At 38.3% G+C, this 23554-nt stretch overlaps 1 protein-coding gene across 4 annotated transcripts; it reads left to right on the top strand.

Annotated features, from left to right (window-relative positions):
• Positions 1-554: 554 nt before the first annotated feature.
• On the top strand, positions 555-23460 carry MS3_00004356 (uncharacterized protein). 4 transcript variants are annotated; one of them, XM_051212266.1, is made up of 12 exons: positions 555-583; positions 4572-6286; positions 9655-10738; positions 11302-11411; positions 11499-11583; positions 11624-11693; positions 11748-11799; positions 11842-11939; positions 12379-12485; positions 14162-14229; positions 15167-15375; positions 21372-23460. In XM_051212266.1, the coding sequence occupies exons 3-12, from the start codon at positions 10707-10709 to the stop codon at positions 21795-21797; spliced, it is 1257 nt and encodes a 418-aa protein (XP_051072428.1). In that variant the 5' UTR covers positions 555-583; positions 4572-6286; positions 9655-10706; the 3' UTR covers positions 21798-23460. The 4 variants fall into 4 exon arrangements, with proteins under 4 accessions (XP_051072428.1, XP_051072427.1, XP_051072429.1 ...); XM_051212265.1 differs by lacking the exon at positions 555-583 and having other exon boundaries at positions 4273-10738; positions 11302-11583; positions 11842-12485; XM_051212268.1 differs by lacking the exons at positions 555-583; positions 21372-23460 and having other exon boundaries at positions 4273-6092; positions 6132-6286; positions 11842-19598.
• Positions 23461-23554: the final 94 nt, after the last annotated feature.

The raw sequence follows: 23554 nt of genomic DNA, 5'->3' as shown, positions 1-23554 counted from the left end.
AAGAGAGAATTAGAATAAGTATTCATACCTTAACTATTCCACCACAAATGACCCAACTTCAATGTGCATGAACATTGTCTTTGCTGCTTCTCCTCCTTTGTTTTTACTTTCGTTTTCGTCATCATCGTGACGTGTCGCAGAAAACACACATGGAACATGTGACTTCGTCCTGCGCCATCATTAATACCTCAAGTATTCCAGAAGGATATAGAGTTGCGTTTACTAGAAGCTCTCAACCTTACGGGCACTCATTCTCGACCACCAGTGGTATGTCGCAACGCGACCCCCATAAAGTGCGTCCACCCTTATATTGAGAATTCCAGTTTTACTAACATTATTTATATTTATACGTGAGGATTGTTGTTCCCCCAATTCTACAGCCAATGTACCTCATAAAATATCAACCTAACTGAGTAACCCACTACAGTGAAGCCAATATCATCTGTAACAGATTTATCTTGCCTGTAAATTGGCATTCCTCATATAACATATTGTTGTTCGAGATTATATATATTATATATATTATATATGTATCATCGCACGCGCGCTATTTAAAAAGTATAGTGGTATTTTTCCTCGCTGAGTAAATTTCTTTGTTTTGATCGTTTATTACGTATCAAGACTACTGTTTTTCACTTTAATTGAATTTATTTCAGTTAAAGTATTCGACTAAAGTATCATTTTTACTGTTTTGTCGTTGGTACTCTTGAGTACCTCTTTTTCAACTGTATCTGTTAGTACTTTTGGTCCTAGCAATCTACAGCCCTTCACTTTTGGTCATTGATAATTTTTTTTTGTTCTGAGTATCATCACAGTTTAAAAAAGAACCCCTCCTAAATGACCGGACAGTGTAAAAAAAGCAGTTGTCAACGTCCGGGTTGTCGTTATCCTGTTGAAAGCGGCATGCAGTGCGACGAGTGCAAAGGCTGGTACCACGAAGTTTGCACGAACTTAACGCCTGCTGCTTTCAAACGGTTCAGCAAGAAGGGTTGCGTGTGGCTTTGTCAACAGTGCTGCTCGGATGCAAACAGTTTGCTAACCGAGGCCATCTCACTGGTTGATGCTGCAAAGAAGTGTTTTAGCAAACATAGTCGGAGCGCGTCAAACAGCACTCGATCTGTCGACGCGCAAGTCAACGTGAAGGAAACTAAGGTTAGTCCGGTGATAGATGACTCACGCCCGTCAAAGAAGGAAAAGCAGTCTCCAAAGAGGCCTGCCTTAAAAAATGCTCAAGAAAAGTAGGGTCTTCTGTTCCACGTCTCCCAGATGGGATCCAACAGGAAACACCTAGGAGCCGCAATCGCAAGGCTCGATCGGTTTCAAATGGTAAACATAACACGACCCCTCAGGTCGTCGACAACCCCCCAAAACCCAACACTAGGTTTGACGCAACTGTTATTGCTTCTACCAGCACCGTTGACGAATGGGTAAAGGTTGTAAGGAAGAAAAGTATTGATATAAAAGGGAAACCTGCCCCCGTAAAAGTGGTTGAAAAATCGAAAGCTGATCATAGCGACAGATCAGCTATTTTTCATAGAATTAAGGAGAGCGATAGCTCTGAACCTAAAGCTCGTTTTGAGCATGACATTGTACTGATTAGGCAGCTGCTTAATCAACTCATGCCTCAAAATATGACTGGGGTCACCTTGCTAAAGGTGTATAGACTAGGGAGTCTAACGGACTCGAAACCAAATCATTCCAGACTGCTTAAAGTAGTATTCGGCTCTTCGAACGAACGTGACCTAATTTTACAAAATGGACACAAATTAAAGGGTTCAGGAGTCTTTATCCGAAAGGACCTACCGTTGGCAGACCGTGTTAAAAGACGGGAAGCCGAGAAAGAACTACAACATAGGTTAGACGCTGGCGAAAAGGACCTAAAAATTGTAAATTTTCGGGTTGTAAGACTTCGACAGAGAATGATGCCCAAGCCACTCTGGATGAAGCACGAAGGCACTTAAACAGGCTTCGGATCTGTTACACCAATGCACGAAGCTTACTTAATAAGCGATCGGAACTAGGTGTACAGATTGACTCTACAAAGCCAGACATAATCGCAGTCACAGAAACCTGGCTGACACAGGCTATAGATAGTATGGAACTTGATTTCGGGGTTTTTACGTTAGTAAGGGCCGTCAGAACACAAAAGCGCAAAGGAGGGGGAGTAGCTCTATTCATTAGGAATGCTATCCCATTTACCATTATCGATAGTGTATCCCATGAGAGTGGGACGTGTGTATTAGTTAGCTGCCGCTTGAAATGCAAGGGACAAGAGCTGTGGATTGGTTTGGTCTATCACAATCCAAGCTGTGAGGTAAATGAAGTCCTGTTAAGCAGTCTCAATACTTGGTCCCAAAGTGGTCGATGTCTAATCCTAGGGGACTTTAATGCACCTATGGTAGACTGGGAAAATCTGCGAACTAAATCGTCGGAGAATTCTTTCGAGCAGGAACTAGTTGATGGGGTTATCACATGTGCTCTAGTGCAACATGTGAAAAAAGCGACTAGGTACGACCCGGACACTGAATCATCCTTACTAGATCTTATATTGACTCACTATGAGGATGATGTTGCGAACCTCCATCATATGCCACCCTTAGGTAAAAGTGACCACGCAGTTTTAACTTTCGACTTCCATATAACTGCCAGTCATGAGGACGCGTCAGTCCAGTCCAGACCCAACGTCTGGAAAGCAAACATACCAGATATCATGCACTCAGCATCGTTAGTAGATTGGACAATAGACCCAGAGTCCTCAATTGAAACGGCTTGGGACGCATTTCGAAATTTATACTTAAAAGTTACCGCACCCCACATTTCTTGGACTGTGCCAAGTGGGCCGAGAAACTCCCCACCATGGTTCAGTAGGGAGGTCCGCATCCTTCTCCGTAAGAGAAGAAAAATGTGGGATAGATTTAGGTTACTGGGAGCTGATGAGACAAAATCTCAGTATCGAAAAGCCCGGAATACCTGTGCCTCAACCCTCCGTAAGTCTAGAAATTTGTACGAAGAAAAGATTGTTAAGGAATCCATAGAATGTCCTAAACATTTGTATTCCTATATAAACCAAAGAACAAAAATAAGAGGAAATATTCCTGCAATATGGGGAGACAGTACTGCCGCATCATTAGTGGAGGACGACTTTGGTAAGGCTCAAGTGTTCTCGAACTACTTTAGCAATGCATACACCATAGAAGCGCCCTTCTCATCAGCGTATACAGATCCCCCCATACATACACTGGATAGCGTGACCATTAAAGAACTCGATGTATTTGGTCTGCTAAATAAGCTTGACATAGGTAAATCCACGGGGCCCGATGAATTACATCGTAGGCTACTGAAGGAATTATCTAACTTCGTTGCAAGCCCTTTAAGTACATGCTTTAACCTATCCGTTACGCAGGGTCGCTTACCGAAAGATTGGAAAAATGCCATAGTAAGTCCTGTCTTCAAAACAGGCACGAAACACAAACCTGAGAACTACCGCCCCGTTAGCCTAACTAGTGTGGTTGTTAAAATATTAGAAAAGATTATTCACAAGGAGCTGTTTAGGTACCTCATTGAAAACCGGATCCTTTCGGAGAAGCAGCACGGCTTCAGAATAGGTTATTCTTGTCTCACTAACTTATTAGTGGCTCGTGAAAGCTGGTGTGCTCTTAAGGACCAAAAGCTACCTGTAGACGTCGCCTTCATTGATTTCAGTGAAGCTTTTGATAAAGTTCCACACAACCGGCTGTTATATAAGCTAAGAAAAGTCGGGATTGGAGGCAATTTATTGATGTGGATAAAAGACTTCTTAGTTGGGCGTCAACAAAGAGTTCGGGTGAACTCAAAGTTATCTAGCTGGGAAACTGTGCTTAGTGGAGTGCCCCAGGGTACAGTTTTGGGGCCAGTGCTATTCCTCTTGTATGTAAATGACCTTCCTCGTTTCCTATCATCATCGGTCTTGCTATATGCTGACGATGTCAAGATATGGAGAGCGATACGATGTGAGGGTGATAGCTCAGAACTCCTAAATGACATGAAGAAATTAGCTGAATGGTCTCAAACCTGGCAGTTGCCCATAAATACTTCCAAGTGTGTTGTGATGCATATCGGTCATCAAGGCACAGATACATACACGATGAATAACACTGAGCTACCTGTCGTCCAGACATATAATGACTTAGGAGTTATCGTTAGCCAAGACTTAAAGACTACTGCACACTGCCGTGCAATAGCCGCCAAAAGTTTTAGAACCTTATGGTCAATACGTAGGGCTTTTAGTCATGTCGACGCTAAAACGTTTTTGACTTTGTATACAGTGTTCGTTCGTCCTAAACTTGAGTACTGCATACAAGCGGCAAGCCCCTGCTTTAAAAAAGACAGTGAGCTTCTGGAAAAGGTTCAGAGAACGGCAACTAAGCTGGTTCCCGGAATAGCGAAGCTTCCGTATGAATCTCGACTGGCCAAGCTGAACCTTTTCCCGTTGTCATATCGCAGAACTAGAGGGGACTTGATTACAGTTTTCAAATTGCTTAGTGATAAATTCGCACCTAACATGCCCTCATTTTTCTTGTCTTCCGAAACAGAGAATTTACGAGGACACTCCGAAAAAGTTCACAAGCCCAGGACAAATTACTTGTCAGCTGACTATCGACTTTCCCATCGAATCATAAACGAGTGGAATTCATTACCTCAGCACGTGGTTGAGGCTCCATCCGTCGACTCATTCAGAAGAAAGTTGGATCAACTGAGAGACCACCATTGCCAGGACTAACATAGGCCATCGAGCCTCCTGTCCTTCCCAAACTGAAACTGAAACTGAAATGATCAATCAGTCAATCGACTAAATACTCAGTGGATCTTCGCTACTGTTAACTGTCAGCATTTGCGATTTACAGGTGTTAAAATCAAGGAGGTTGGTGACGGTCTAACCGTACACTGTACACGAAAAATATTAAAAATTATTAAAAATTTGATGTATATTATGATGAAACATGAGTCACTCTTCAACACTTATGATCAACGTATTACAAGTGTGCTAATTCAAGATACAAGTCTGGTCATTTATAAACAGTGATACCGATGGTTGTCAAATGTAGTAGGCTTGCAGTATTGGATTTTTGTGTTTTTTCTCGAGAATCCAGTGATTCCAGTTTTCAAATAGGTCTATACTACGTGATTTTTCTGAGAAAGACTAGTGCTGGGTTATAATCACATCTGACTGATCAACTGAACAATGTTGGTGCGACATTATAAGCCCTCTATCCGTGGACTATACTAATGTGGAAGTGATTAAGGTTGGTTATTGGAATCCACCCCCTTTGTGTACCGAGAAATCAGCAAGGTAAATAATAATTTGTTGGTTAATATTATAGGAGTGACTCGGGAAGTCACTATAATAATATTCGTGAGATGCGAACACATTGTGAGATAATTTAGACGCGGTTTCTCGTTTGGAAATCTAATTTGCACAATCTTACCGGTCACCCAAGCATTTCAGTCACTTACAAATCCGCAAGCAGAGATGATGGGTGATTATTCAAAAGGTCAAAACACACTCATTTCGTCCTACTGGAACTCATCAGCTGCGCAACGTTTCGTGTGGTTTATGACAATATCGTGGAGATCATCCCGAAGAACCTTGATCAACTTCAGCGTTTAGCATCACAAACGAGGAAATTCAAATCCTTTTTGCTGAATTCAAATCACCCAACATTTTCATTCTTTAAATGAACATATTATGTTATACTGGTGTCTAGGTAGGTATTACAAGCATTTATTTATGCACTACAATAATATATCTGATCCCTAAATCGTAGATCTACCTTGGTGTGCCTACCCAATCTATAGGATGTTGTGTGGAAGTCACACGATTGTCTACACTGATTCATCCCATCATGTTAGTTAGAATCATGCTGTTAAGAAGTTCCGTCGAACATATTTGGGTAGATTATAGAAAGATGTATTCGATGCGAAAAAGAAGACGTTACACGATCTGACCACGTCTGTATGGCTGACCTTTACCTTACAGTCCAAGCATTCCTGCGTTCACCGTTTCAGCTTCAGTTTGGAAAAGACAGTAGGCTGGATTGTCTCTATTTGTCCTGGTAATGGTGGTCTCTCAGTTGGTTTAACCTCCTCTGAAGTCCTTTGTCTGATAGAGGTTCAATCATTTGTTAGAGTGATGAATTCTATTCGTTCATAATTCGAGGAAAAAGTTAAAAGACAGCTGACAAGTGATTTGTTCTGAGCTTTTGAATTTTTTAGTGTTCCAAGTTCTTTGTTTTGGAAGACCAGAAAAGTGAGGGCATATAGTTTGTAAAGTTATCATTATATAATTAAAATATGAGATCTCGTCACCTCTAGTTCTTTTACATGACAAGTGAAATAGGTTTATTTTAACCAGTTTATCATCATATGGAAACATCACGATTTCTGAAATCAGTTCATTTGTGATTTTATAAACCTTTCATAAGAGCATACTGCGTCATATTTGACAGAGGTTAGCATCTTGTATCCATTGTTTGATTTTCGGATGAACTAAATCTTTATACAAAGATGACAGGTTATCAACACTGACATGACTAAATGCTCAGCGTATGGGTCTTAGCATTCGAAGAGTTTTGCCGGCTACTGCAGGGTAGTGTGCAATTGTTTTCAAGTCTTGGTTAACAATGACTCCTATGTCATTTTGTGTTTGGACAACAGGTAGCTCAATGTTGTTCACTGTGTATGTATCCGTACCTTGACAGTCGATATGCAAAATAATGCACCTGAAAGTATTTATCCGCAACTGCTGAAGTTCAGACAAGTCAAATAGTTTCTCCAGGTCACTTTGAAGCCCTTATCTTTCACCTTCACGTTTTATTACTCTATATGTTGATACACTCATCATATAGCAAAACTGATGGTGATAGGGTACGAAAAAAGTCATTTACACACAGGGGTAACACCACTGTTTGTTATTTATGTCCACAACTAACCAATCAAGGCGTTGTTTATGCACCTACCACGTCAACGTTGTCTGATATGGCCGTAGACTATCCTTGTTGCTTGTGACATTCCATTAGAAGGACATCGTTATACTACTATGTTATTGTGACTCATGATTTTTATTCACTTCAATAAGACACGCAATACTGGCCGGCATATTTATGCATTCCACTTAACGACCATAATTCATTTGATTATTGAACTAATCGAAATGTTTTTACGTCCAGAAACAGATATGATTTAAAAACAAGCCGTTCTTGTTCTGACTATAGCTTTCACATAGACTGATATCGTTAGTATCGCATTTACAGTTCTAGTACAATATCTGTAGGATATATTAAATCACAAACTGGTCGAAAATGTACCAAGTACCAGCTACAAGTTCGTTTGTGCTCTTTGTTGATGTACAATTGGGAACTCCTTCATCCGTATAAATAAGTCGCCTCCAATCCCGACACCTCTTAACTTAGATAGCAGTCAGTTGTGAGGATCTTTGTCAAAACTCTTAGTGAAGTTAATATAGGCTACATCTGCAAGTAAATTTTAGTATTTAAGAGAGCAACAACTTTCACGGACTACCAGTAACTTAGTGAGACGTGAATAATTTGATATAGGGCCATGCCACCTTTCATGAAGGATATGGATTTCGTCTATATTATTAGCCAACTCCTTCCGAATAAACGTTTTTAAACTTTTAAAAACCATTTTGATTAGCTTACAGATCGACTGTTTTCGGGTTTGTGTCTTGTTCCCGTTTTGAAGACTGAACTTACTGAGGCGTTCTTCAGTCCTTTGGTAATCCACCTTTGGTTGCAGACAGATCAAGACATGCAATTAACGGATTTGCGATAAATTTTTCTCGTTGATTTACCATTCTCCAACCGAACTGTCTGACACGGTGTAACCCAATATAACTATTGTTCCAGTCATAGGTACCATGACGCACTGTCATATGGTTAGGATTAAATCAGAAACAAGCCGATCGATGAAATGCCATTATGTGGTGGTTCCATTTTAGTCTGTATATACAATACGCTTGTAGATCACTAACGTATGTGATCCGTGACGAATGGTTGTGGGCCTACACGAGTTAGACGGTAATGGTTTGATCAACCAGCTAACGTCAAAGTCACGCCTTGCGGTTAGGACCAAACATGGATTAGTCTTTCGTTGTATACAGGTATTATGACTGTTTTGATGAACACACAACACAAATGGCGTTGTTACAGCAATATCGTAGTAAGAGTAGCTACAAGAAAAAGGCTGGGACCATCATTGCATAGGCCAGTTCGCGACGTTCCCCTGACCTTGAAGAGAGTAGGTGAACCTCTCGGCATTTATTTAGCCGACTGCTAGATGATTTGGGTATGGCCCATTGACACTTCACTGGCCCTACATGCTATTGGAGTGTAACGAGCTGTTTATATGAGGATATCGGGAATAAAGGGTGTGAGAAAGAATACGTCTATAACTCGCCTGGTACACAGACCTCACTTGTGGATGATGGTGAAGATGATCGACAAAAATTAAGAAAGAAAAACAGGACAGGGTTAGGAAAATTTGTTAGTCGAAACACGAAGTTATGGTAGAGTTTCAAATGCTTCGCGCAGACCACATGACTACGTTCTACTACCATATTCTGTTGCGATATCTTTATAGAGCCTAAAATCATGGCGATCATTTAGGGTACCATGGATTACTTTCCTTGTCAATAAGTATACGCTACGTTTATTGTTACAAATACTTATCCTAACCACGCCGAGATACCAGCCATAAAATCTGCATATGTGACTGGGGAAACTGTTCACCCATTGATAACTAACCTCAAACCTCTAAGACACCGGGACCTGACGGGTTACATCCACGGCTGCTGTCATCTCTCGCGACACCCTTAAATATGTCCCTTTCACTCTCCCAAGTACCTAGAGATTGGAAAGACGCTATATTCAGTCCTATATTTAGGGATGGTCAGAGACAGATCGTATCTAACTACCCACCTGTCAGTCTAACCAGGATGGTCGTTAAGTTACTGGAAAAGATAATTCGGGTTAAGTTGTTAAGTCAAACAGATTCACACAATCTGTTAGCTCCTGAGCAACATGGGTTTCGTAACAAGCGTTCATGCTTAACTAACCTACTTATTGCGAGAGGGGATTGGACTGCGGCCTTAAATAATGGTCTGTCTGTCGATGTGATATTCATAGATTTTAGCAAAGCATTTGACAAGGTTTCACACTTAGGTTTTATACAGAAGCTCTCAAACTTCGGAATAATAGGTTCTGTTCAGGAGTGGATAGGAAACTTATTGTGTGACCGTATACAGAGAGTGAGGGTCAATGGAGCGCTATCCGACCGGAATCCGGTCAAAAGTGGTGTACCCCAAGGCACCACCTTAGGCCCCCTGCTCTTCCTTCTTTACGTTAACGAGTAATCGCTGTTGCTTAGGTCATTGTTATTATTGTTTGCAGATAAAGAATACCAACTCACTTGAGCTTTTCCAGAGTGTGGGGAAAAATTAGTGAAGGGTCTTTCTAAAATCCCTTATGATGAACGTTTAAAACGCCTAAAACTTTTCCCCTTGTTGTATCGTAGGACACGAGGTGACATTATACTGGTATTTCGTATCTTTAATTATGATTTGGGTGTTAATATGTCTTATCTTTTTGCTCCCTCCAGCACTAATAATCTCCGAGGTCATAACAAGAAGGTTCGCAAACTGCAATCTAACAAACTTAATGTGGGGTCCCGTTTTTCTCATCGAGTAGTCAGTGACTGGAACATCTTACTCAAACAAGTGGTATTAGCCCCATCAGTGAATATTTTAAAAGAAAAGCAGAACCTTCACTGGAAGGCAATCTGTCAGGATTAACACAGGTTCACCAACCTACCATCCTTAATACTGAAGACTGTCAGCGCAAATTTTGTTGCTTACGGCACACCCAGTATTTCTGAATCTTTGTGCAAACTAGTCGAAACCATATCTGTTTTTTTTTAAAATTTGGCGTTACTTGTATAAAATGTTGTATCCAAAATAAAACTAAGTTTTTTCTGGTTGAAATTGTAATTTTTATATATCATTCAATAGCACTCATCTTTCCAGGCGTATGTGACTGTTTATATGTACCTTGTTGGCAGCATTTTCTCGCCTGACCAATAAGTTGAGATTTCTGAAAGCTTAGAATTCCATGGAAAACTTATGTATGATTGTCGTTCACATATAATAAGTTGGAAAACCTGTTTTTCTGATGAGATTTCTTACTAGCAATAATTATTCTGGTATAGGTGGGAAATTGGAAACATCTAGCAACGTTTGGTTGTTAGTTTAGGTTCTTCAGATACTTTTTGTGTGTACATATCCGGACTCCTAAACAGGACTAAGCCAGTCACTGTAAAGTTAAACAAGTTAACAAAAACTAGTTCATGCGTGACACTATAACACATCAAATAAAAAAATCTACCAAGTAATGTTTTCGCGTTGTTTCACCGCATCTCCACGAAGCCTATGCTGATGCAACGAGATAAAGATATGCTGCTTATAATGGCTGGGATAACTAAGAACAGGAGTCATGGAATCTTTGATTGGTCCTGTACCTTACCATTAGATAGACAGTTAAAATAATATCAATCTAATATCTTATTTTCATGTCGTTCGTTTTAGAGACTTCATGGTCAACGATTTTTAAAATGAGGACATAACCATCGTAAATCGCGTTGCTATATAGTGTGTCATGGCACGAAGTTTTTGGCGCAGTTCAAACTAGTAAGTCTTGCTATTCTCTGTTAGCTCATCAGACTTAACTCCTTTATTATTAAGTAATTAGCACATTACCGCTTATTTTCTGTTTTTGACTTATTACATACGTCAAATCAGTATATCCTACTGCCTGACAACACTATCTTTAACATATATTTCTAGATGATATAAGCTGCATTTAATGGAGATGCAAATAAGGATACCATGAGAATGTCCATTAAAATGTTGTAAGTTGCAATATGTTACTCGATCGCCTAATTAGATGATATAGCAGTGATTGGTGATTAGAGTGAAACTAAACAACTCATACTTCATCGTTTGAATGGAAGCTACTCTTTTATATACTTCAACAGTTCTCATTCGATAAATTTACATTAGATTAAGGGAGAATGCAAACAAAAGCCCTTACACATTGCTTACTTTCAACAACCACGTCTCCTAGTTGTACATTCCAAAATAGGTTATATAGAGAAGTTACCTACTTACAGGAAAAGTAGTTCTTATTCATATATCGCTACACTTTTGTTTCATAGTATCTCCTCTATTCATACTTATTCTTTAATTTACAGTTTAGAGTGGTTATTGGATCGTCAAGATGTAATGATACATAGAGCGAATGATTTAAAAATTCTTGGTAGCGAAGAAGAATATCAGAAAGTAATGCTTTTCTTTACTGATGGTATGTTATGCTTTAAACCTCATAAATTTCTGGCACCGTTATCACCACTTTCATTTTCATTTAAAAATTGTCTTTCCATCTTTATAGTCATTCAAGCATTTGGCAAAAGCGTTGAAGTCCGTCAACAAGTAATTGCAACCGCTTTAGTATATTTCAAAAGATTTTACAGTCGGTAGGTTGCATATGAGAGGATATTATCTGTAACAATAAAGCAATTCATTTAAGACTATCGACCCATGGTTGATGGCTCCATCGTGTCTGTTTTTAGCATCTAAAGTTGAGGTTGGTTTGCTTATTCTAAAAAAATTATGTCGAACAAATCTTTACCGATTTTAGGAATTTGGCGTAGTTTCTCAAAAAAATCTAATGACATCATGTCGTAATGTGGGTAAGTTATGTTTTTTAAAACTATTAATTCGGTCAATCCTAGTTCATAGTCATTATTTAATCTATTTTCCTGATGGTTACGGTTATCCATATCGTGCTCAAGATGTATTGGAATGTGAATTTATTTTACTTGAAGCAATGGTGAGATTGTTGTTTTGGTTAATTTGTGATATTAAGAAAATGGGGGTGATGTCATTTTATTGTCGAAAATAATTCGTGGAAAAATATTGGTCATGAGGGTTGGAGAGTTGGGACTATTTTTTATGTTCACATCCTACCAATAATAAAGTAAATTAAGTACGACCATAACAGAGAGATTATCCTTGGTTCTATCAATCGTGGTTTGATATATAGTCATAAGCTGTGTAAAGCTTTGGCTGATAAGGTACAGTAGTCCTGGAAGTGGTAGATGGTATTTATGGAGCCATTAAGCTTTTCTTTGCGTCTTTGAGGGAGATAATTATAAGCACTAAATTTTGGTGTAAGCTTTTTGCCCACTTGCATTCCACATCAAGCAGTAATACATTTTCTGTTTTAGTCATAATTGAATTCTGAAGTTCTCCAAATATTTTATTTTCAGGATTGTTCATTAGTCGTCTTCCATCCTTATCGTCCGTTGGTACAGTTTTGTGATGAACTTCGCCCTCAAATGCATGAGTATGCTGACGTACTGTTAGAGCGTGCTTGGTAAGTCGTTTCCTGTAAACCTTCGTACAGAACATTTTAGGTTATTAAACAAACACACCGAAGGTCTATATGCTATTTGTCTCAACCAAAAACTTTATGTATTTCTTGCAAATTATGTCTGTATGTTGTGGTCAGTGTTGCTTGTGGAGTACTAATCTGGACACTTCGGGTTCATACAATTTAGTCTCAGTTTAGAATCCAAGTGATCGTATAGTACTTTTTGAGAAAATGCACGATAATGTCTGCAGCTCATCAAATCAGTAGTAATAATTTTATCTTATATGCGAGTATCGGTAATCGAGGATTTTCATTATCGAAATTGTCCTCGTTTACTGATGATCAGCCCAACTATCTTATTTCCACTTAGCTACTTTGATCACTGAAGAAGTCGAAAATCCACATTCTGTATCCGAACAACGGTTAATCATCATTGGATATCAGGACTCTACTAATTCAGGAGATTGCACAAAATTGTCACAACGCACCAACTCAGTCGTTTATAAGTAACATAACTACCTGGTACACATGTAGATCAGCCTAATCTGTTCATACGATAAGCTACTATTCACAAATCCAGCTTTAATACAGTGAATGCGACTATTGCTATCATCATCTTCACTGCCTCACTAACTCGAGTAAGAAGTCGAGTTGTTGTTTAGAAGCTTGTTGATCCAAGAACCAGTAAAACCCAAAATACATTTATGATATCAGATGGGTTTTGTGGAGATTGTAGTAATTTCAATGGTTAAGATCATGAGTCAGTTGAAGCTAGACCACCCTGGAAAACCTGGAAGCACTGGACGTCCGTCTATCGATTATGATTATCACAGTTTACGATTCGAATAATTGTCAATGAACACAAATCAGTGAGGAACGTATTGAAAGTCTATAAACAGAATTTACACTTAATTATTTAATGTAACAAGAATTCATCTTAAATCGATATTGATTTTCTTTCTATGTTGTATTTAAGGATTCCATACCCCCAACATGTCTGAAGTTACCATACCACATCAGTACAGCAAGATAAAATAGTAGCAGTAGTACCAGTGATAGTAAGAAAGATCTGACATCGAGGATATAATCCGAGAAAAAAAGAGAAAATACAAGGAAATAATAGGTACCATCTCTACATAACGTATCCTCCATACAGTCATTCTTTGTTCTTAATGCTCATTATCATACATTCCTGTCTTTACTGTTTGATGCGTATGGCTAAATCAACTGCAAAAGGGAAAATAACCAACAACACTGATCTTCAGAATAAGAGGAGCTTCGAAAAACTCAAAGCGATTGTCGAACACTGTTTACACACTTTGGTACAAGACTTGCAGTCATCATACCTTTATTGAGTTAACCGTTCCATTTATTCATAATTATGATTCCATAGTCTGTACATATGATTCCACACTACTTTGTCAAATTTGGGATCCCATTACATGTTTCGGAAACTCATATTTATTAATGAATTATTTCACTTTACCACTACTCTTAAGGTATTTCTAACTATCTTAGGATCTTTTGAAACCTTAGGACTATTGGGTAACTGGATTTTTCTAATTCGTACATCTAAGATGAACTCACAAATCAATGAATTAATTGTATACTTTTTTTAAATATGCTGCAAATGATTACAATATATTTTCGATCATCTTTTTTTGTCGATATATGTAAAGGTGGCTAGTAAATGATAGTTTTCGAACAGACGTGTGCCTGCATTATCCTCCCTATATAATTGCTCTAGGTATGTTCTTTTTTTACCATATGTATTATTAAGTCCTTATTTCTCTTAGATTCTAATGAGCTTTATGTAAAGTCCGACTGGCTACTTTATTTCATTTCATTTAAAATATTAAAGTTTCTGAACAACTGGCCACTACAGTAATCATTACTAATTGAGTGAGTGCCCGAGCCTTTAACTACAAGATCTCATCCCCAAGGTAGTGGATTAGCACCAAGTGATGCGATCTCTCGATAGCCAATGACCAGAGTAGATTCATACTCCATTTGTTCTTTCAGGACCTTGAAGCCTGTATGCATTAGTGAGTTTCGCAAACCCCTAGATAGGTCTCTCAAATCCATCAACTCTGTTTAATTTACTGATGCCCACTTTTTCTCATCATTATGGTAAAAATACCTTCATCATGAGACGCTAATGATTAAAGGTTTCATGAAAGAGTCTACAGACACAATACCTTATGAAAGCACTTCGAAAACTAGGACAAACTACTCACTTTCAACTGTAACATTGCATTGTAAAGCATTCCTTTGCGTAATAAATTAGTTTTTTGTGACAGTTATGTAGGGTCTTTTATGTCAAAATTTATCTTATAATTCATTCATGCCACGTTTTTAACATTTCATTGTATGCTATCAGTTTGTATACTAATGATAACACACTGCTTGTTAAATATTTTTTTTAATTCTGTTGTGTATGTAATCTGTAATATAAAGAACTGTAAAATTATTCTTATAAGACTTATGCGTCCTCTCTAATAATCACTATTTCACGTTTTTATCAATTTTATCTGGAACAACCTAGAAGTCACATTCTTTCTGGAAGTATTAACTTACGTTTATTTTTATTACCTAATTATTCCTGTCAACCCAACCATGCCCATAAACTATTATGCACTCGATACTAATTTTCAGAATATATTATTATTCAAAATAAAACACAGGTTGTCTACAACTGGCCGTTGTGATTATTTCAAGTAATCCTGACCTATTAATCGGCTCCGTCAATATCAGTTCATCATCATTTATGAATTCCAGTCTATCTATTTCATCAAATAAACATGGTTATTTTGGGCACCAAACCCAATCAACTGTCAATCCTTCATTAGTTGCTGATCGTTGGTTCAGTGAATTAAATGTAGATATGGAAAGAGTGAGCATAAACTTATTTTTGTTTATTTGAATGATTGTGTGCTGTTGTTTCTTTGCAATAAGTAAATATTTTTGGTAGATGGATTTTGTTTCTAAGGTAAAAGGGATTTTATCATCGGCTCAACATTACGTGGGGTCTTGTTGACCTTTCTAATTATGAATCCTTTTATTTTATCCAGTGTGCTCGCTTGTTATTCAAGACAGAGAGATAGTTTAATACATCGCAGAAGTACCTTATGCTGGATAATTTGTATTTATTTTGTTGACCATTCTATTAACAACATCTGCAGACGAATCAGAACTGACAACACTTTAGAGTGGAACCAGAAAAATGCCGTGCCAAAAAGGCACCACAACGTGTTTAAAGAAGAATTGGGAGAATGTACGAAGGCCAAAGCATTGTTAACCCTAAAACCTGCAGCTACTTCCGTCTTTCGACCCAAAAGACCTGTACCTTATGCTGCTCTTCCAATAGTTGAACAAGAACTACAACGACTTCAGGAAATGGGTGTTATCGAACCTGTGAACCTCTCAAACTGGGCTGCACCAATAGTGGTTGTCAAGATGTCGAATGGAAGCGTCCGTCTATGTGCAGTCTCACCAGTATCCGTTACCCTTACCAAAAGGTCTTTTCGCCAAGCTGGACGTTGGCAAATATTTTGGGAAATCGGACTTATCAGACGCGTATCTACAAATCCCGGTATCTGATGAAAAAAAGATCTCCTGACGATCAACACACACAAAGGTCTGTTCCGGTATAACCGACTACCTTTTGGTGAGAAGACGGCTCCCTCTATTTTCCAGCAAATTATGGATACTGTGTTACAAGGTATCCCAGGGGCAGCAGCTTATTTAGACGATATCACAATTATGGCAGCAGACAAAATGGACCTGCAGAAGAAACTGGACCAGGTACTAGAATGCATAGCCGATTATGGTTTTCACCTCCGAGCGGAAAAGTGTGACTTCTATATGCAGCAAGTACGGTACCTTGGGTTCATAATAGATAAAGGTAGGAGACGACCAGACCCAGAGAACATTGAAGCTGTGAGAACAATGCCTAGACCTAGGGACATTCCTACCCTACGATCGTCCTTGGGACTGGTCAGCCATTATGGTGCCTTCCTCCCCAAACTCCATCTTCTACATGCTCCACTAAACCACCTACTACAAAAGAGTACAAGATGGAATTGGTCTGCGGACTGTCAAGCATCTTTCGAGAAAATCAAGCAACTCCTAACTTCCAATCTCTTATTGACGCATTATGATCCTTCGCTACCAATGGTCGTTACCTCAGATGCTTCTAACCATGGTGTGTGCGCAGTTATCACTCACAATTTTCCTAATGGGTCTGAAAAACCTATCTCCCACTCTGCCAGATCTTTGACACCGACCGAAAGGAACTATAGTCAAATTGAGAAAGAAGCCCTATCAATTATCTTTGCAGTGAAAAAGCTCCATAAGATGATGTATGGTCGACATTTTACCCTAATAACAGACCATAAGCCACTACTTGCAGTTTTGGGGTCAAAGAAAGGAATTCCTGTTCATACAGCTAACCGACTTCAACGATGGGCAACCACACTTCTGGGTTACGATTTCAAGATCATTTATCAGTCTACTACCGCCTTCGGGCAAGCTGACGCATTGTCAAGATTAATAGGCTTCCAATCAAAAACCCCAGAGGAGACTCTTGTAGAAATATAAAAGCCGAGGAAGAAGTTCATCGCGTATTGGATGACGCAATCAATGGACTCCCAGTAACCTTTGAAAACATCAAGAAGATCACTGAATGTGATAAGACATTGAGCACAGTCAAATGCTATCTCCCGATCAAATGGCCAAACAATCGTCTCGACGGAAAACTTGCAATATTTTCGTCGACGGGACTCACTAATGGTTATCGACTCATGTGTTATGTCCGGTGATCGAATTGTTGTTCCGAAGTTATTACGTCACAGTGTTCTCAAGCAGTTTCACAGTGGCCATCCTGGAATCAGTAAAATGAAATCGTTGGCTCGTAGTTATGCTTATTGGCCGTCAATCGACAAAGATATCGAGAATAAATGCCGTAACTGTCCATCATGCATTTAAGCTGCTAAAACTCCTTTGAAATGTGAGCCAACGCCTGCAGGACCCTGGGTAAGACTTCACGCAAATTTTGCTGGTCCAATCTAAGGAAAAATGTTTCTAATTATTGTGGATGCATTTACTAAGTGGCCAGAGGTATATACCATGCTTAATTGTACGACATCAGAAACAGTCCACAAGTTGTCTACCTTGTTTAGCTGCTACGGAGTTCCAGAGACCTTAGTAACTGATAATGGCTCGCGATTCATCGCAGAATCGTTTAAGTATTTCTGCAGCGCAAATGAAATAACTCATCTTTGTTCTCCGCCCTATCATCCGCAATCGAACTGACAAGCAGAACATTTTGTGGACACTTTTAAACGAGCATTACTGAAAAGGAGAAGCGAAGGTACAACTGGACAGATAATCACAAAATTTTTAACACCCTACAGAACCACTCCGAACCCAAATGTTCCGGATGGTAAGTCTCCTGTTGAAGCCATGTTCGGACCGTTTTCAACGCCATGTTGCCATTCAATTAGTGGATGAGCACAGTCACAATCCAAATATCCGGAGCTTTAATGTTGGTGACGAAGTTTTCATTAAATACTACCTCGGGAAGAACCGATGGGAGCCGGGGAAAGTTGTACAAAAATTGGGAAAAGTTTTGTACAGAGTCCGAGGAACTTTTGGAACATATATACGACATACGAATCAGATCCATAAAGACAAAAGAACGATGCAGACTCAAAATAACCAGCCGAATCTTCCGTTAGAGTTAATCTTAGACATCGACTTTACATATGCCCAAGGACACTGAAAATAAGCTTCGGTCAAGGAAGACGCCGCCGGAAACCAGTTGTCAAGCCAAAAGTGGATCCTAGAAAGAAATCTTATTCGGGGAGGTGTTAAGTCGGCTCCCGAGAACTACAACGGAGCCTCCAGAGGCCCTAATTGAGCCGAAGGGTTTCAGCCAATCAGAGCACGAGGGAGCTTTCTAGAATATTAACGTGGTATGCTACTATTGGTCAGTAGCATAAAATATCTTTCAGCGGATTGGCCAAAATATAAACTACCTTGATTGGTTTAATGATTTCGTATATGCATATGAATATTACTGTATATTAGAGTAAAGCCTGATGAGGATCTAGTCGGAAATAATATTGTTCGCTTATAAATGTTGTTCTAAATTTACAGTATGGAAATATTTCAAATTTTAATGTTGATTTGACAAATGCTAATAATCTATAAATACCCGTGTTTTTTTGTACAAGAAGGGACCTTCGGAGTAAAGTGCTTTTCGCTTAATTTGCGCCTTTTCTCGTGTGTTCAGGTCGCTGCATAGTTCTAGCTTGCGGGTTACCAGAATAGCTTAGGAACCGAATAAAGCGTTCAAATTAGCAAGACTTATCACAATGAAAACTATAAAACATATATATGTCATCTTAATCCGACTTATTACATTAGTCAGGTGAAGTTGATTTGGTGAGCACAACTTCATATATACACTGATAACTGATCTCTCAGCAAACATGTAATGATAACCATGATTTTGAGTTTAAGCCGATTGGTCAGTGGTTAAAGTGCTCGACTTTCAACTACTAGGTTGAAATTCATTGCACTTCTGTCTAAATAACCACCCAGTGTCATTAAAAAATGAGAAATCAGTTGATGAGGTAGCGAACGTTCATATGTATCAAGTATCCCCAATAACCACCTATCTGGACCCTTGATGATGACTGTTGTATGAGTAGGTTCGACGAAATCTATAAGCAGTCAAGCCAAAACATGCCATCGGTCCATGAAGTCATTTACTGTTGGATCGAGCCGTGTTAGTGGGTGCAGTTTACCTATTCGGGGTCCTTGTAATCATCCCAACTAGTGGTTGGAGACGACGAATGTTGTCGCTCAAAATTGGTCGTAATGGGGCAAATCTGCTTACTCTTTGTTTTTCCTTGGTTCTTTCATTCTCGAATCACATGTAAGCGACTACTGCTGCTACTCGTCTTCATAATTTCATCCCGCTGTGCTGACATGATGTGGCAATTTGGACAGATGCACATATGTGCCATGTTCTACATTGTTTATGACTGACTATTGTCATTAGCATTTACATAAAATGTAGTTGGAAGGCAAGTGCATTTAATTACCGAATTATATATATATATATATATATATATATATATATATATATATATATATATATATATCGGAATAATGGTCTTGTTGTGGACCCATCATTGAAATAAATAATTGTATATTTTATCCATATTTTACAAATTCCAACCTTACAATTGTATTGTTTAGAAATTTTATTAGCATCTGAAAATTCATAAATTTCTTCCATTTGTGGTTCAAGTCATTGTTGATCAACCAAATGTGGTTCTTGGTAGACTCGGGATGTGCTTTCCGTCCTATTTAAGACCTCTACCTTCATACTCGTCGAACAAGTCAGTGGCTATCTCAATTCAGTTTCTCAGTGAACAACCCAGTAGCGTTTGCATCAAGAGGTACTAGTTTCAAGTCTCAGTGTGAACATCAACATTCGGATACATGCAGACAAGTGCCGAATAGGATGAAACTCATGTCCTGAATCTTACTTCCATATACATACCAAATAATTGAATATTGTTAGCAACAAAACACATCATGTAATCCGCATAACGTACTCTCTATGTTTACGTACTGACTTTCCAACTAAAAAGCAGTTTTGATGGGAATGGTTTTCTTTTCGGTAATGGAGCTCATACTCGTGGTTGTGACATTGTAATATTCTACAGTCAAAAGTTAAACATAAAAAATAATGAGATTGAGATATTTTTTTAGCTTAAGATAGATTTGTTTATCATGATTAGATTCAAGCACTTGTTGGGATGTTTCTCTATTATTTGATTTTACTTTATGAAATTGTTGGCATTATCGGCGCTCAAACACAGCTACTAATGAATACTTCTAGTATTTGGAAAATTAAGTTAGACAATGGAAGGAGACAAACTATGCTTAATGTTGTATTATTGAGTGATAAGTAGTATATATTTTTAGAATTACCAAAACAGCGCATCTGAGGTCGAATAAAATGGAAAAAATCATCTTGGCTTCTCAGTATTTTTAAATTCTACAACAGATAATAATTAGTTTGTGTTTAACTCTTGTTCAAGGTCATGAGCGCGACATTAACAATCAAATCTCAACTCACACATGCACGAAAATCGGCTCAATGTGACTGGACAGGATAACTAGTAAAAAAATAGTTAGCTTAAGATTAACCAGTAAAATTCAACAAAGGGAACAAAAGCTAATTAATTATAAGTAGTATAGTTTTAGTTCAGAAATTCCACTGTCACAACTTATCGGTATTTCAGATTGATATCATGAACGGACCGATGTTGGACCACCAGTGAAAACCTGGAAACACTAGACGTCCATTTCGTCCCAGCATGGGACTCCTCAGCGGTGCTCATTCACGATCCTGCGCGCGGGACTCGGACCCAGGACCTTCGGTCTCACGCTAAAGCTTAACCTTTAGACCACTGAGCCGGCATCCAACGGTGTCATTCGCTGATACCAATCTAAGCTCAACAGTCTCCACAACCCATTACTGATAATTATCGGTATTTCTAGGTAGTCAAAATTATTAAGATTGTCAGCGTAAAAAATGACTTTTGTCCTAGCGAATAGTTCGGTTGTCCACTGTAAATTTTTTTCACATCTACAATTTTATTGATTTACCATGAAATCTTGATGTGGTATTCCACTCTAAAAAGTTCTATTGTCCAGGTGCTCTCCGTCTTTTAAAAGCAGCTACTTTGTATCATATCGATAAATTGTGTCCCATTCAATCTGATTTTTATTGTTTATCTTCTTTCCCTCACTAAGATGATTTGATTCTATAATATTACTGTGTAATACTGTTTCATATTACTTTAGGTGTTGGAAATTTCTCGTCATCTACTTAGTTTGTATGATTTATGGCGTCGTTTTGATGAACTTGCTGAAATGCCTAACATATTATTAAAAAAACTTCCACGTCCTGTCATTCAATCGCCACATACTTCACAAAATTACCAATCTGGCAATTCTGTCAATCCAACGGGTTGTAATAGTACTTCTGCAACTCAATCATCTAATCTATCTAGTGGGACGCAACAACAAACTCATGGTGGATCAATAGTTGTTCCATCGGGTACAGGTGCTGTTGGTACAGGAAGTAGTAGTGGTGCTACGGGGACTGTTGGTAGTATACATAATATGCCGGATCACCAAACTCAACAACAACAAAGATCAATGACGTCATCTAGCCAACCACGTATGCATCCACAAGGTGGTGGAATGCAGCATATGGGAGTCAGGTAGACGGATAAAGACAAAGCGATTATGGCTGCATATCTGTATAAAACTTTGGCAGTATATACTTATATATATTCAGTTCTATATACACAAATAATATATATTCCCTGGTTTATTTCTGCTGAATGTATTTGTGTGGGTTAACCAAAGCTTTCACGTGTTAATTTTGAACGAACATGTCGTTTTAGCAATGTAGCAGTATATCAGGTCAGCTGGAATAAATACTTTTCAGCATATGATTGTGGAGATTATTGAATTTCATTGAAAACATGATCCGGTTTAAGCTATTTTGTGTATTCACTGATCTTAACTACTTATAAGTAGTAGGTTTATCACTCGAAAAGGTTTCTTCGATTTCATCTATAGTGGTATGAGTTTTAATGAATACACAATTATGATGTCAATTTGTGATGAATAATTTATGATTTCGCTAAAAAACAAAGTCTGGCCATCATATCAAGGTTGATAAAGGTCTGCCAATGAATAAGCATTTTTTTAACCAGGTTGGTATGATATTTCACCATGCATAATATAATCTGAAATTTTTTTCAAGCTTAATACTAAAGGCGATCACTTTCTGATGAATTTTTTATATAGAGTTAAGTCTGAACAGGTATTCTTATTTTAGTACGTTATGGGAGAAATAAAACAGAAACAACTTATCAATGTAACGGTGAACCACCTAGTTAAATAAGTAAAGAATGTAGCGAAAATTTCTACAATGAACACATTATCTAATTTTGTAAGGTTGAATTCATGAGTCGATCTATGCTAGACCACCACTGAAAACCTGGAAGCACTGGACGGCCGTTTCGCCTTAGTATGGGGCTCAGCAGTGCGCAGCAACAATCCCGCATGCGGGACTCGGGCCCAGAACCATCGGTCTCTCGCGAGAACGTTTAACCTCTAGACCAGCTATCCTGCCCCTAATATTTCCTACCACTTCTGTTACTGTTACTATTTGTCATTCGTCGTAATAATTGCATGGTGTGGCAACTTGAATCAATGTGCGCATATATACCATGCTCTATGTTGCTTATAACCTACTGATTGATTTAAAGGAATCTAAAATGATTTGGATTGTCCTGTTGCTGATATCATTTTACTGGGATTTTATCGGTCTTCCATCTATTCTATATCATCTTGTGTCATAACGGCTATATAGAGGCAATCTGCAAAGAATACCCACATGCCAAATAAAACTAATCGAATTTTCAGTCGAGTGAATGGATATCTGGACTCAGTGGCTAAGTGAATAACGCAATGATATCTGAAGCGAATGATACTAAGTCCGATTTCCGTAGTGAAAATCAACTCTAGGATTCAGGTACATCCAACTAATGAGTTCCAATTAGAACGAAACTCACATCCTGGATCCCACTGCTAGTTACATACCATCTGTTCTATGGTAACTGGTTGATTCCTTTGTTTAGAAATTCTTGTTAGAGATCTAATCAATTTAAGGTGAAAATATGAACTATTGGATTTTAGATCTCATGTATTAAAAAAAAGTTGTATTGGTTGTGACGTCTGAAAGTCCAGTTAGATTCCATATAAAGTTGCATGTATATGTACTATTAAAGGATTATAATTTGAATTTAAGATAATCTTTTCAATAATGTCAGTTGTAAAAAAAGTCATCTTTAAAAGTTTGTAAAACTACCTTGTGTGACTTTGTTTCTTCAATAAATTTGTGTACTTGAATTAATAGTGCTAAAAGTTTATTTACTTTTTTCATCACAACTCAGTTCGATTTTATATAT

Source organism: Schistosoma haematobium, chromosome ZW (assembly GCF_000699445.3).
Source record: "Schistosoma haematobium chromosome ZW, whole genome shotgun sequence".
NCBI classification, from domain to species: domain Eukaryota; kingdom Metazoa; phylum Platyhelminthes; class Trematoda; order Strigeidida; family Schistosomatidae; genus Schistosoma; species Schistosoma haematobium.
The sequence above is the reverse complement of the archived record's forward strand: the minus strand, read 5'-3'. Positions and strand labels throughout refer to the sequence as shown.

Coding starts and splice junctions, on each gene's coding strand:
- MS3_00004356 (XM_051212266.1), top strand. CDS start 10,707: ATGGCACGAAGTTTTTGGCGCAGTTCAAACTA. Junction 10,739..11,301: donor TTTTGGCGCAGTTCAAACTA/GTAAGTCTTGCT, acceptor TTTAATTTACAG/TTTAGAGTGGTTATTGGATC. Junction 11,694..11,747: donor TTTTAGCATCTAAAGTTGAG/GTTGGTTTGCTT, acceptor TACCGATTTTAG/GAATTTGGCGTAGTTTCTCA.